Consider the following 15618-nt stretch of genomic DNA (forward strand, 5'->3'; position numbering starts at 1 on the left):
TGAGATAAAGGCAATGCAACACATGGAATGTATGATCAAGCCATGAATTAACAAGTAAATGGTTATTACCACCACAGTGCATTAACTGCACAGAGAAACACATAGTATTGAGCCAGGAACGTCCTAAGTTCAGTGAAGAGAAGAAAATCCAAGAAATTAAACCAACAGAACTCATGTGAGATGCTGAAATGAAGATCTTTAAGTCAATGCAGCCACGTAGCTTTGGTTTATCGTTTGCATTCATATTCATTAAACCAACTATTGAAGAGTATGTCCAACCCAAACCTGTAATGCTGTTAACAGTGTCTCATTGTGAAAATGCACATGTAGAGTTGCATTTAAAAAAATTAATAAAAAAGAATCCATAGTCAATTCTAATTTGATTTTTGTCAACTAAAGAGATCTGCCACTTACTGAAAATAGAGTGTCTCTCCCCAGCTACAGCTCTACTCTCCCCTCAATGCAAAACAGAAAGGCAGCAGCCAGAGACATAGCAAAGAAAGAACCGTGAAAGCCATGTGATCAGGAAACTTCAAAAAGGTCTTACATAGGTGGTGGTAGTCTAGATGTAGGCACTAGTACTGTATCAAAACCATGTGTTTTCCTAACCTGTTTGCCTGTCAGCAAGCCAACTATGCAGAAGGAGAAACCTATGTGAATAATGGTACTCATATGTCATTGGAAAATGAATGGTTACAGAACGCTCATAGAGGACCTAAACATCCTAGCACTGGCAAAACCTCTGTGATTATGTCTACACTCAAGTTCTTAGATCCCACCATGCTGATGATTACAAGCTTTAATAGTCCTTACTAATAAGCCTTAACAAGTTGTCTCACTTATTGGTTCAGGGCAGCACCCCCTATAGAGGAAAGCCTGCTCAGTGACGTCACGCACATAGTCTGGTGCCGGTGCTCGCAGTCCGTTTGGCCACAACAATAGACTGTTAAGGGAACCGCATGAGGAAAATTTGTAAAGAAATCTGACATACCTCTCTCATGAATTACAAGATTTCCTTTCTTAACTGACCCACTTCTTTTGTCTGTAACTTATTTCTGCATACCTTTTAGCCCCGACCTAAAAAGTGGCTGTAATAACTTTCACTATCTGAGGCATCAAAACTCCCAAATGAATGGATCCGTTTCATTGTAGTTTATTTTAAAGTTGCTTTAATGGGGATTGTCACGACTTGTTTGATGACAGTCTGGTTAGCCGTTCAAAGATCATCAGCTATACAAAGTACAAGTGTTTGCTGCCAGTGTGCTCTTTTCCAATACCATTCCTAAACTGTAAGTGCTGTAGTATAAATTGTAAATTTCGAAAAGGCCAGTCTAAACGTCTGCAATGGTATATATTTATCTTTTATGGCTGACCACCATTCACCATTCTTCCATTTTGTAGCTCCTGTGTAAGACCATTTTTAATGACAAAAATTTTGATTGAAAGCCACCCGCGAAAGATTCTCGTATGCTCTCGCGGACTTGCTGTTAGGGGTTTTGTTTTGTTTTTTAAGTTAAATATTGCATCACTTTGACGCAGGTCTAATAATGTGGACGGCATTCTGCAAAGTAGCACACTGGCAGCTAACATTTTACGGACACTGTTATTGCCACTGTTTATTCCTTATGTAGCAAAATCCATTTTAAAACCTGATTGGATGATATACTTGCGAATTAAAAAAAGAAACGCGAAAATTGGGCAAATAGTTTTCGAATTATAACAGCACCCCCTATAGAGAGGCACTGGTAATAAGCAGTTGTATGAGTCATTTCAAAAACAAACATTACCATGAAAGACATGTTCTACATATGTTTTAGTCCACCATTTCAGCAACCTTGTATTCATGCTTTTTTTTAAATTTAAAGAAATTTCTCCTGTTAATAGGTTTTAAGTGAAATGCAGTTCTAATGAATGATATGATATCTCTTCTCAGTTTGTGCACCTTTCCCTAAGAAACTTTCTTTCCATTAAGAAAATCTCACTGACCCAAGATGAGTATGTAATGGTATTGCCAGAAAGTTTTGGTATGCCAATACAAATTTCAATGAATTCTTTCTCCGTAAGTTAACTAAATTTTCAATTATGTATTGAAATTACATGACATCTCAAAATACAGATTATCAGGTTAGAATTTTGCTGCTCTAAACTGAATACCTTTGAAGAAAGAATGTTTCTGTACTAAGAAATATATACTTTTGAAACAAACTGTTTGCATGAATTACACATAAATAAATTTCGACTATGAAATAAATTTTCATTTCATCTGTTGAGAAGTTTTATGAAGCGATGTGACCTGTGATGAAATAATTGTGAAAAATGAACACTTACCTTCATTTGGCATCACATTTGGGCTGCACTCACCATTGGCTTAGATACTTCATCCTTCCATAAGTTGGGGGAAAAGGGGTGGGGGTGGTGGTTCAGCTCTATTTAGTTGCAATACTTTAACAGATCATCATTCCAAAGTATATATACTGGTAAACTATTAGAAACAGTTTAATTGTTTAGAAGTGGAACACAAGTTTCATCTACTGACCATGCTGATATGAATGAATGCAAATGAAATAAAAAAATTCTGTGTATGAATGAATTTATTTATTTCTTTTATTCATCTTCCATAGACTCTTGTCAATAATCACTAACACATGGAATGAGAAAAATTTTAGATTATAGTGGTTCACAATAGAATATTATAGATGTACAGTATGAATACTATGTAGGTACAAAATAATTAAGACTTATGGACACCAAGTCCAAATATTAACAATAAGCACATTATTGAGACTTAAGTCTCATAATTTTAGGAATAATAATGATAAATTTTGAACAACATTAATTATTAAATTGCTATTTTATAATCTCCAGGGTAGTAATGGAAGGTCTTTAAGTAACTGGGACACTAAAAGAATGCAAATAAAACACTGCACCATAAAGTTTTGTGTAGGAAGAATGCATATGAAAGCACTGTAGTAGAAAAATGGTGATGCATATAGACATTATATTAGGTCACCCTGTAAATTGCAAGTAATTACCATATGTAAGTGCATGTTATGTACAAAAATGTGTCAAGTGGTGTTGGAATATGATCAGTAATGAACAAGTTGGATCTGGACACATTAATTAGATTAGGTGAGTGAAAAGCAATTGTGATAGGCTTAAGCTTTTTGAATATTCTTTTATAAACAAATATATTCAAAAAGCCAACAGGAGGGCGTGCCTGAGAGTCCACCTCAAATATTTTCCTCCTCAGCGAAGATGAGCTAACAAGAAGGCACTTTACGGCACAGAGAAAGCATATATTTAAAGAGCTCAGTCATTAGTCAACCTGAGGATTAGTGGCACTCAATAGTGCTTGTAACAGAAGTGAGAGCTGTTCCACAATTACATTACTATTAGATGAGGAGACCTGCCAATCATTATACACAAAGAAGGCCATGAAAGTACTGCAAAGCCCTCCCCTACCAGATTCACCATTTGTAATGGTAGTAAAATATGTACAAATATGATCTACATAAGAAAATGTTGAGAGAACAACAGTTATAACAGCTGTAGAGAAAGTAGTAAACTCAGAAAAAGAGAGGCAATTGTCACAGCATGCACATCTGCACTCATAATAATGACATTAGTTGAAGACAGAGGAACACCACAAACACTACGTGAAATTGAAGTTTGTCTACCTAAAGAATGCATAAATACTATAGTATATTTTCCAACAGTAACAAATAATGAATCATTAGAAATTGGCAGATTTCTCACATATATCACAAGCTAAAGTAATAACTTCAGTTTACAAAGAAAAGTGTTGCAGAGAATGTAGAAAACTATAGAGCAATTTTGCTCTTGTCTTCCATTTATAGAGGAATGGGAACTATATTTATCACCAAAACAAACTAACCTTGTTTGCGAAAGAAGTGGAGTCTCCTATAGCACAGTTTGTGTAAGTTTTTCTCAAAATAATAAAGGAAGGTGATCAAAATGGCATTGTCTTGTCTTTGTCAAAGGCATGTGCCATGTTGGGCCACATAACTTTATTACACAAATTAGAAATACTATGGATAAGGCGTGCAGAAAATAAGTGGTTTAAGTCATACTCGGAAAACCAAGAGAATTGATTTTTAGGTTTCACATACTATAAAAAGATTACTATTGGTCCTTTCTGCCTGCCACACCCTCTCCCCTCCCCCCTGTATGTATCATTCACCACCCAAACTTCAACTGAGAAAGAATTAGTGTAAGATTCTTTATATTAAAGATTAATTTCTTCGATAAAAATTTCAAGTTAGGCTATTAGTGTTGATAGCTGTTAGCAGCTGTATATTAAAATATTTATATAAACTCTCAGCCATAAGTTGCAATTTGGTAAGTTTGACTAGTTTCAGATTAACCTAATTAGTTCAGCTTAAAGAGGCATTTGTTGATGTGCCAATATTACTGATGACAGGTTTTGTATTAATGATTTAAAAATAATGTAAGATAAAGATGTCAAAATTATGTTGTAAGAGTTTGCAGTTTTCGCTGAGTGTTTTTTGAAATTTTTTTTCCATTAACGTTTTTAAAGTAGTTGTTTAAAAATATGTTGACACCAACCCAAACAACACTTTTCATTATTGCCTGGGATGAATGTCCATTGCAGCATACCCCATCAAATAATAAAAAGCCATTTTCTTGAAGAGCAGCAAGTGCTACTGCACAGGCAATAGCACGTTGATTCATACAGGCAAGAAAATCTCTTTCATGTTCTTTTAGAAGTTCGCTTACAACAATATAAGTGTAGACAATCATATTTAAAATAGTGTCTGATGGGTATTTTAGTCCTCCATGATCAAGTCTCTGTATCAAACTAAAATGTTCGTTTATTGGCAACTCCTTTTCAATCACAAGTTCATTAAGGCAACTCTCACATTTCAGCTTCTTAATCACTGCATGAGCACAGTAGCCTGCCCTGAAAGTTAAAGACGTTGCAATATCTTTCACTGATAGAACATTGTCTACAGTTACACTGACTTCTATGTCTAATGTGTCTGTTTCTTCAACTTCAGAAAACATAAAAATTTTTATGGCCCCTACTGTGATATTGCCATAAGGAGAACATAAAACTAAAGGCATTGCACTTTGTATTCGAAGCTTCTTTTCTGCTTCATAGACTTGTGTCACTGAAACATTGTATTGGGAACCTGCAAGCTGTCTATACTTCCCAAAACGCCAGTCAAGCACATCTGTTTGAAGCTTGGCTGTCAGTAAATAGCTCATACCTAGCTCTTCAGTACAATATCGAGCAATCTCTGCAACGACATATGTTGTATGCTGAATAGCAAAAAATGTTTCTTTTGTGAGAAACCCACTTGACAGGCCCTTTGCTTTCCACACGTCAAGCCAGTCTAGAAAATCTATCAAAAATTGCCTAGAAACGCTATCAGTTGTCAACGGATCCGTATAAGGATTCTGTTTGTGTTTCCCTTTAAACACTGATTTCACATTCATGACATCAAACCATTTTGTTATTATTCGAGCGTATTCTGCTGTTGATGGTGCATGTCTCAAATCAAATTTATCACTAGCTACCTCAAGGCCCTCTGACACATGTCGATTGAATATCTGCAGCACTAGTTTCATGCTCTGTTTCACTAAAGAACTGGTATCTATGTCATAAAACTGTTTCAGTGTTTTAAAAGAAGCTACAGAAAACTTATTTTCTTCCACTTCTTTTCTAACTAGAAACTGAGGATAAAACATATCTTTACCATCATTTTTTTGGTTCAGCCACACATTTCTTATGCATTTAACAATGTGTATGGCATCAATTAAAAAGAAAAGTGGGTGATTAGGATCAGATGGATGTTTAAAAACTATATTAACAGCTTTATCCAGAGAAAACATGGACATGGTTTTGCTACTGATTTTGTTGTTGTCAGTTACCACACAAAAAACCCTATAGCCTATTAGTTCAAGGCCATTTATTATAGCCAGTAGCACATCGTATAATGCATTAGATGAAATGGTTTTCACCAGTAAAATGTGAACATCATCCCTGTACACAGACTTGACACTCTGCAACATAAATACAAACGCTGAATTTTCAGCACATTCCAAGTTATATGACATGCCCAAAACACTACCTTCTTTATATTCCAAATAAGAATTTAGATGAATTTCATCCACAATCGAAACAACATTGACATCATCGCTGTTCAAGTATTGAAATTTCTGTCTTGCATAGGACAGGAAATTACTTCTCCCAAGCCTTTCATGAGATGGATTCACATTAAATTTGCTGCAGATCCTACGCAGAGTGCTTGGATGTGGCATTTTCATTAATGAAGTGCTACGTAAAAAATTATAAGCATGAGATGAAATTGAAAATAGCAAACAACACAGTATCACAAATGTAGAACTAAACCTATGATTAAATTTCTTGACATTTATGAGACTAACTTGTTCATATCTAAAGTCTACCATCTCGTTTTCACTCTCCTGTAAACTGTCTTTCCGCACTCCTAGACTGTCTTTCACTATCTCTACAATACTATCTATAGAAGTTTCGGAGTGCACACAATCTGTCTCTGAAAACTCCTGCAGTACACTGACAATTTAATGGATATTGGTTCCAATTACAGGAAAAGATCTTTTTCCTAATGTCTTAATTTGTACATCTTTCTTAAACAAAGAAACATTTAAATTACTATCAATAATGACAGAATGTGTGATTAATGGTGTTGGTTTTCTTATTATATTTAAAAAACACACAAAATCACTGTTTTTTTCGATCACACTCCACTCATTGGGCAATTCCACTTTCTTCATACGCAACATCAACTCTTCTAAAGAACTGAAGCTGAAAGTGTTTTCATAGTCCTCCTGTGACGCTAAACTATATTGTAGCGCTGCAGCTAACTGCTCATTTTCAAGCCTTTGCTTTTTCTCCTGTGGCCCTTCATGTCTGCTTTCTTCCTTTGAAAGGTAGGAAGGACAGTTTGGGAATAGTGACGGCACTGCATCTGGTCTCAAACGTGGTTTTTGAAGGGGGGCTCGTAATAACTGACCAGTCCTTTCATCCACAATATATGTTTCCCAAATAACATCATCCTTGTGGAAGTGAACGTGACATACTTGTAATTAAAAATGAATAAAAAATGAAAAAGGTGCCTACAAATGAATGTGATGACAATATTAATAGTGTGAAAACAATTTATGTATATAAAGTTAGTTTCTAGTTCTAAAATACAAATAGACTCCCAACTAAAATGCAGAGGAATACTCAAGTGATAAATGTGGCCATGGCACAGTAACTCTATAAAACAGTAACTCTATAAAACAGTAACTCTACAATATCAAAACACATACAGTCACATGTCACGGCAACATAATAAATACAAACATTGACTGATGTTTGTAGCATAATTCAGTAACAGTGATAATTTTTTTTATAATTTAGCCTTGAAGCTCATATATTCACTAGAAGGGTGGGATTTTTGCTTAATGTCTTGCTCTATTGCCCCCCCCCCCCCCCCCCCCCCACACACACACACCTCGGACACAAGAAAGCATGATGACACCAAACTCACACAGGTGTAATCCATAGAAGCAACTGTGAAAGAGTAACAGAATAATGCAAAGTAATTGTCACACTGTGTAACCTTTAGAACTATGAAGTACTTAAAGGTAGTGCTTTTTATCAGATAGACACTGTTTTGCTTTTGTATTTCAGCTGCTATTTCCTAATCAATATATCATTTCATAACTTACATAAAAACTGACAATATGATGAACTGATACATTGCCAGTTATGTGCTACCTATTAGGCTAAACATAGCATACAATTGCTTTCAAGTACTTTAGCTGTGTATCTAAAAGACAGCTGTGTAGGCCACTGGCATGTATCTGAAATTCCAGACCCAGAAAGTTAGAATTTGTCAAATCCACAGGTATTTATTTTTTACATGTTTTCACAGTTTCTCCCTTTGCATTTTGTGATGGCCTGTTAATCCATTCATGTACTCATTCATTTTTCCTGTCTATGGTTCACTATAAAGTCGAAAGCCTACTATATTCCCTAATAGTAACATTCCTTGCATTGACTTCAAATTCCCACCAATAATTTATTAAAAACAAGCAACTGAGACACTGTTTTTACTTCATTTTCAATTTCTGGGTACACCACATTCCTTGTTTTTGAACAGGCAACTTCCTAAAGACTTTTACAGCAAAAAGAAACAGAACTAAATACTAGAACCAGAATACATCGAAAGTCGTCTGAATCTTAAGTGCATGTACTTAATTATAAACAGAATTTTATTCCTAACAACAAACAGCAAAAACAGTAAGTATAAAGATATGCTGAGATATTTAACTACTTAAGTATGACTGTGCTTAGGCTATACTGGTTGAACTTGCAGGATACAGAATTCATATAATCTAAACCAGCTAAACTGTAGAATTGCCAGGGCAAGAAAATGAAACACTATTTTCTTTGGCACTTATGCAGTTAAGATCTGATATATTAGTCAAAATGTCGCTGACCTTCCTTACTGCATAAGTGCCTATTCTTTGTTAGCACACTTAACCTCTTTTAAGAAATAAACAAAACAAATACTCACTCTTGAACTTGAAGAAGGATTGAAGTTATCTCTGCGAATACTTGACAACCATTTCTTCCTCGTTGCTTCATCCTTCGGAAATTTAAACACGGTTACTTTTGGTCCACCGTCTTAATTTCCTCTACAATTCGGCACACAACAATGATATGGCATTTTGCAGGCAACGAAATTTTCACAGGCAAGAAAAACAGATCACCAATTTAGTGCACAGAAACTAAACAACCAGATCACATACACTAACGCAGGAACAACATTCACTATAATAGTAAACTGACGCAAAACTTGCCGAACGACTATTCGCAAGCACTGTTCTGTGAAACTGTTGAAGAAGGGACCATGTGTGTAGCCATCTTGTGACATCACGCACTACGTCGACAGGCTTTCTTTTACAGGGGGTGCTGTTCAGGGTCCATGTGTGCTGTGTCTACTTACTCCACAGCAAACACATTGACAGTCAAGTCTTCACATACTTCATTTAAGTACTCCCTCTACCGTTTCTCTATCATGGAGATGTCATTCACACTTTATACACCCTGTTCTGTGGTGGAAGACCGATTGTCAATCAGCATTGAGTAACATTAAAGTGAACTGCGAAAATTAAGAATCAATTCATGTGTGGAAAATTTAGTTGCATTTCAGGTAGGTATGGCTAAAGCCACAATGATTTTGAGGAAGAACAAAATGAGGTTATGGTAATGCCTTATAAACCTTTCAATTTCCTGAAGGAAATGATGACAATCACAAGAAAAGACAAATGGACAATTAACTGCTATATTCAGTAATAACCTCCATTTCAAAAGATATAATCCAGGCAGTGGCAGTGGCAGAACACATCTCCCATATCTTCAGCACAATCAGCCGAAGTTGCCCTTCCCATCTGTGTTATGAAGCCACATCAAGTAAGAAGCTGAATTTTATATTGAACTATGCAAAGGTGTAATACCATTCATTGATAATGTAAGATCTGGAGTCGGCTATGTCAGTGGAATACTTCACATGGGACAGAGAATATTCAGCATAGCATATCTCAGCTTGCGATCAAATGAAACTTGCCTAACTACTTTTAACAGAGTTTGGTCTAATGGCTACTATCTGACACATGGAAGGAAGTAATCTTACACCATTCGCAATACCAGGACAGAACAGGACATTCCATAGCAGTTGCCATAGCATCACCTGAACAGTTTGAGTGAGTGAGCGGGACTCTTGAACAAATGGTTAAGTTGTCTCATCTGAGTTATGGTGTATAGAAAACTACTTAGCTGCTCCCAGTATTGTTTTAGGAGAAATCATTCCACACAGGATAATCTCACTCTGTTAAGAGGTGGAAGCACAGGATGTCTTCCACTGCAACATCTTGTGAGAGTTGTCTTCAGTATTGAGAAAGACTATGGTAGCAATTAGAAACACAATATTGTCAGACAGCATCATGGATGGGGAATAGGAGGACGCCTTCACTATTCTTATAATATGTTTCTTGAGTGAATGCTATTTTCATTATAGAATTACAGGCATCTTTTCACATCACTTCCTTAGGGAGAATGTTGTACCGTTAGGAACCATTCTCATTGACAGCCTTTTTGATTACACTGTTGACAGCGTTACACCTAAATCAAGATGTCATCCATTGCTCATTATTCATCATCAGTTCTCAGTTTTCTTTTCTTCGCCCAATTTTGGCTCAACTGCACATTAACTTCAACTTATCTGCAACAGTGGAATGGAAGGGGTGGGGGGGAACTGGCTTTAAATGTTCTTCATATGGAAACTGTTTCCACTGATTTTGGTTATTTACATTGTCTCTTTATTTTGCCTTGACTTTGCATGAAAGGTATCATTTTAAATTCCAGCAAGTTAATTAGGCTTTTGGATTTAATATTTGATGAGAAATTGACTTGATTGCCACATCTCAATGAGTTGAAAATCAGATACCAGGAAGCATTTTAAAATCCTGAAATGCCTTAGCAAATATGTGGTGAGTTACATAAATAATGTGAAAAATTTCATAAAAAGTTATTTACTGTACATATTCATAAAATTAATCAAAAATGTTTGAAATAGCATACTACTATGCTTCTCGAGGTGGTGTTTCCAGGCCCTATCCAGGATGTCCTTTAGAGCCGATGTAACACAAACCTGAATGTACACAATTGTGTCCCAATGTTTCAAACCTCCTTTTCAATGAAAAAAGAAGAAAACCATGGGGGGGGGGGGGGGGGGCAGTTTAGATTGTAGCAACAATTGGAAAGCAATGAGGTGTGGGTCCTGGCCAGAAAAATTCGTTGACAATGAAGGTGCAATGGCTTGGCACATTGCCATGATGCAGTTTCCACTTGTCCTTAATGTAGCTTTGACACCATGTGAGCTCTCTTTTCAGTCTTTTGAGCACTTCTAAATAGAAAGCTGTATTCAAAGTGGTACTGTCTGTCAGAATACAATCAATCACACACACGTCAAATTTTTAATCGATTTGGTAGGTTGATGGATGCCCACTAGCAACCACTCCCAAAGGCTTGCTAAATTAATGAAAACATTTTGGTGATGGACTTCCAAAATAAACACAGAATGACCCATTCTGCTTTGTTATGTATCCTCAAAACTGAGTTGTCCTGACTTTCTAGAGATGATAGGTCAGGCAACATTGCCAGCTAGAGCCCTGAAGAAGAAATTAACACTGGGGAAAGTTTTACCACCAGTGAGTGATAGTGTTAAAACACTGTATCATGTAATACTTCCTGAATATGTTTTAATTATGTCTTTATTTTTTAGGTCCTGTGTTCAAAATGCTGCAGTCTGAAGGCAAGTTTAGATTACATGGACAATGCTGAGGGTAGAGTATGTCACCCTTGTTTTGGAATTTTGGCAAAAGGTAAGAGTGCTAGACTTCAAAATGTATTATGCCAAAGCTTTATCAGAATTTTCTCCACTATCACTGTAATTACTCTGTTAGCAGTACAATTACAAATAGTCAGTTCTGGAAGTGGTAGAATCTGTTTTCTGTAAATAAATAAATAAATAAATAAAAAAAACCCGAAGGTTTAACTAAATATAAAATTGTTAGTATTGCTGGCCAGTACTTACCTTAAGTCTTGCTGATGGAGACACACATAAAAGTTCAAGAAACTGCCATAGCTTTAGGGACTATTAGTTCCTTCTTTGGGGAGGAAAGATCAATTGTAATATGCAGTGTTTTTCTTCCTGGTGGTATGCAGCTGTATTTAGTGCTATCACCTTTTCCCTTAAGTTTTAAAATGTGTTAAAATTATTTAGAGCGAAATGTATTATAAATATGCCAGTAGATGGCACTGTCTTCACGAATGAAATTTCCAGTTTTATTCCGTACAAGTTGGTACCACACTTTCTTGTTTTATATGTTGGCCCTAGAAACAGGAAGTTGTGCGCAGTTCACTTGCTATATCAGTGTTTCTTGTTCTGTGGTGTTTTCACGGTTACAAGCAGGTGTTTGGTAAATTTGTGGCTGCTCCAAGGTGAATATTCTGAAGTTGACAGCAAAAGCAGTCTAGAAATGATGAGTGTATATTGGAGGACATATTAAAATTTTGCATCCTGTAGGTAAGTTATGACCAGCAATTCTGTTGCCCAATTTAATAGTTTTCTCGAGTGAATTAGGTTCAAGTAAGTAATTCATCAGAATGGGCACTGGGAACTACTCAGTTACTTTTCCACATTTCACAAGATAGTGCAAACTTCTACATTGTTCCTTTGAAACTGTATTGCATGAAATATAATTCTATAATGTAGATCTTAAGAGAGTTGCTATGTAGATGAAATTTGCTTTCTTGTGATGTAGCTGCAGTGCCATGCAAATTAATGACACCCCTGCCACCCTGATTAATTTATATGCTTATACTACCAAATCATTTATGCCACCCTTGTTCGTATCCCCATATTTTACATAGCTTATGTTTGTAAAAATATTATTTGTAAAATTTGGTATTACTTTAGTATCAGATATTCTGTTCTTTAGATTTCAAATTAAACTGGGAGTTTACGAAATACTAGATGAGAAAGTTCTTACATGTAAAGATGACAAAGCATATCCAATATGATATGAAAATTTCATATAAAGCACTTGAGGTCCAAATTAACCTTGAGATTCATGACTGCTTTACTTATGTAGTACACATATAACAGATGGTAAAATCGAAAAGATCATCATGGCAGCAAGAGGTACTAACAAATCAAGATTTATTTTGGAAATTAAGTGATGGATTTGATTAAAAATTATGTATGTACCACATCAAAAAGAAGGTAAAATGATTTGGAGATACATTTATACACACTAACATTTGTGAAAATTTCAACATGATATATCACTTATATGTAGGTCCAAGTCTTTGAGTGAACAGGAAGGGCAATGTTACACTGACCACAGTTGGTAAAAATGTCAGTGTCATATGGCATTGTTGGTTGGGATACTTCACAGGGAGGGTTCAGCCATCTTTCTGAAGGGTTGCTTCCTCTGTGCCCATTGACACTTTCCTTGTGGATATGAGAGAGTTGTGTCTTATATGTATTTGTGGAATGTAGGTGAGTGTTACGCATGCATGTGTGGTGCAGTGTTATATTTGTGTTGGGTGTGATGATAGAGGAAAAAACACACTACATTCAGTTATGTGCAACAAATAGTCATACCAACAATTGATGTATCACATGAGCAGGAGTCAGTAAATACGGTAGAATGCTCCAAATTTTTGGGTGTACATATTGACAAAAATTTCAACTGGAAAGAAACGTGTCAAATTCCTGACATATTTAGCATATATTTCCACTTAATAATTCATATGGAATAATTTTCTCGGGAACTTGTCACTTATAAAGAAAGAATTGATAGCACAAAAGCAAGTAGTAAGTAGGTACCTCTTAAAGGAGCTCGGCATTTTACCTGCACCATCACAATACATATATTTGCTAAATAATCCATCACAATTTGAGAAGAACAGTGATGTCCATACTTACAACACTACAGGGAAAATGACCTTTATTACCCATTGTTAAAGCTGTCAGTGGCTCAGAAAGGAGTTCAATATGCAGCAACAAAATTTTTTGATCATTTGCCCATAACATGAGATGTCTGACAGGTAGCAAAGTAAGTTTTAAATCTAATTTAAAATTATTTCTCCTGGACAACCCTTCTCTTTTTTTACTTAAAACCTGGTAGCCAGCAAAAAAAGTGCAGTTGCATGAGTAGAACTAATGTGTTCATTAGCATTAACACTAATCATGTATACATGTCCTGTATTTGACTCATTCCACATAATTTCAGTGAAAGAAACATTCAAATTATCTATGGGACATGTAATTAACTATAGCTAAGTAACTAAGGATGAAATGTGGTACCAGCACATAGCCTACTCCTCTCAAATAGCAATAAGGGGACCACCAAGCTTAACATCCCCATCCAGTGCATGGATGAATGGATGGATGGATGGATGGATGGATGGATGGATGACAATCCGCAGTGTTATGTGCCCAGGTTTCACGAGACACTGCAGAGATGTGTGGAATGTAACCTAGAATGTTGATGCAAAGACTGGTGATAAAGAACTGTATAAAAAACCCACTCCACCCCTTCCGCCCAAGTACTTGCAGTGAAAATCTCGTCCACCACCATTGTACATACTGGTTTATCTTCAAGTTGAGCCACACCACACAGTAACCTCATCTACAGAGGTGGGAACTCAGTTGGTGGAAAGTCCTAAAAGAAAGTGGAATGTCAAAAGACACTGCCAGTTTGCAGCATCTATGTCAGAGTGTGTTGTACCAGCATATGAGCGTGCCTGAATGAGGCAGAGTGATAGGTATCTGGCAGATGAGTTTGTCATATAATATGTAATTATGGCTTAGACAAGGCATGTTGCAGTTGAAGTGATTCACGTGTGGATAGAATGACAAGTGGGAACTGAATCATGGAATGTAACCACAGCTTAGGGTGATCACTCTCTTGTCCAAATAGCTGTTATAAAACAGTTTCTGGTAGTACGTACTGCCCTTCCTTCCAGTCAGGCAATGCCAAGGCACATGTGATATGGAGTGTGTGCAGGCCTACAAAGAAGGGATTGTGAATTCATCTTACATGGCCTTCGGCCACCTAACATGTTTGGAATACAGTTGATCAGCATCTCATCCATTATTGTACTCAGTGACCATGGTTGCTGGTTTGGGGACTTGTAGACAAACATCATGGAGGGAGAGTCCATATAAACATATGCAGCCTTCTTCAGTTCCATGTCATGATGTTTAACACTAGAGCCATGGAAGCAGTCAACTTGATCTGAAATATTGTGTCTGTAATGACATTTCCTTTTGTTGTAAAGCTTTGAAGTGTTGTGACTGCACTGTAGAAATTGCAGACCTGTAACTATAATCATTGCCTTTATTTCTCATTGTATACCTAGAATTGTGACAGCTGTCATTTTGACCACTTAACTTTTCATTAGACACACGTCACATAAAAGTTTAGCAAATGTTAAGTTGTGTTACACATGACAGTAACATGGTGTTGCAATGTATGCCAAAGAGTCGGAGCTGGTTATTGGGCCTCCTTATACCTAGTGTTAATGATTTTCCCTTTATGGGGGACCAGAGTCATCTAGAAATTTTTGAAAGACATTTCAGCTGTTTGACTGTTAATTGTGCCTTTATTTCACACAATCTTGATTTCGGCTTTGTAGCCATTCTCAGGTGCATTTAAAATATTAAAATAAGTCTTACCTGTTGGTTGGTGCATTGGGGAGAGGAGACCAAACAGCAAGGTGGTAGGTCTTATCAGATTAGGGAAGGATGGGAAAGGAAGTCAACCATGCCCTTTCAAAGGAACCATCCAAACATTTGCCTGAAGCAATTTAGGGTAATCATGGAAAGCCTAAATCAGGACGATGGGACACAGGTTTGAACCATGGTCCTTCCGAATGCGAGTCCAATGTGCTAAACACTGTGCCATATTGCTCGGTAGTCTGACCTGACGGTGACATGGCAAAACATATTTCTGGTCTTATAGACC

General features: G+C 36.4%; 1 protein-coding gene across 1 annotated transcript in view; it reads left to right on the top strand.

Annotated features, from left to right (window-relative positions):
• The window catches only part of LOC126184931 (zinc finger FYVE domain-containing protein 9), a 412866-nt gene that overhangs the window by 152650 nt on the left and 244598 nt on the right, over positions 1-15618 (top strand). The window contains exon 5 of the mRNA XM_049927602.1: positions 11364-11463. Coding sequence (XP_049783559.1) covers positions 11364-11463 — 100 coding nt within the window. The remainder of the gene's footprint in view (positions 1-11363; positions 11464-15618) is intronic.

This window comes from Schistocerca cancellata, chromosome 4 (genome assembly GCF_023864275.1).
Source record: "Schistocerca cancellata isolate TAMUIC-IGC-003103 chromosome 4, iqSchCanc2.1, whole genome shotgun sequence".
NCBI classification, from domain to species: domain Eukaryota; kingdom Metazoa; phylum Arthropoda; class Insecta; order Orthoptera; family Acrididae; genus Schistocerca; species Schistocerca cancellata.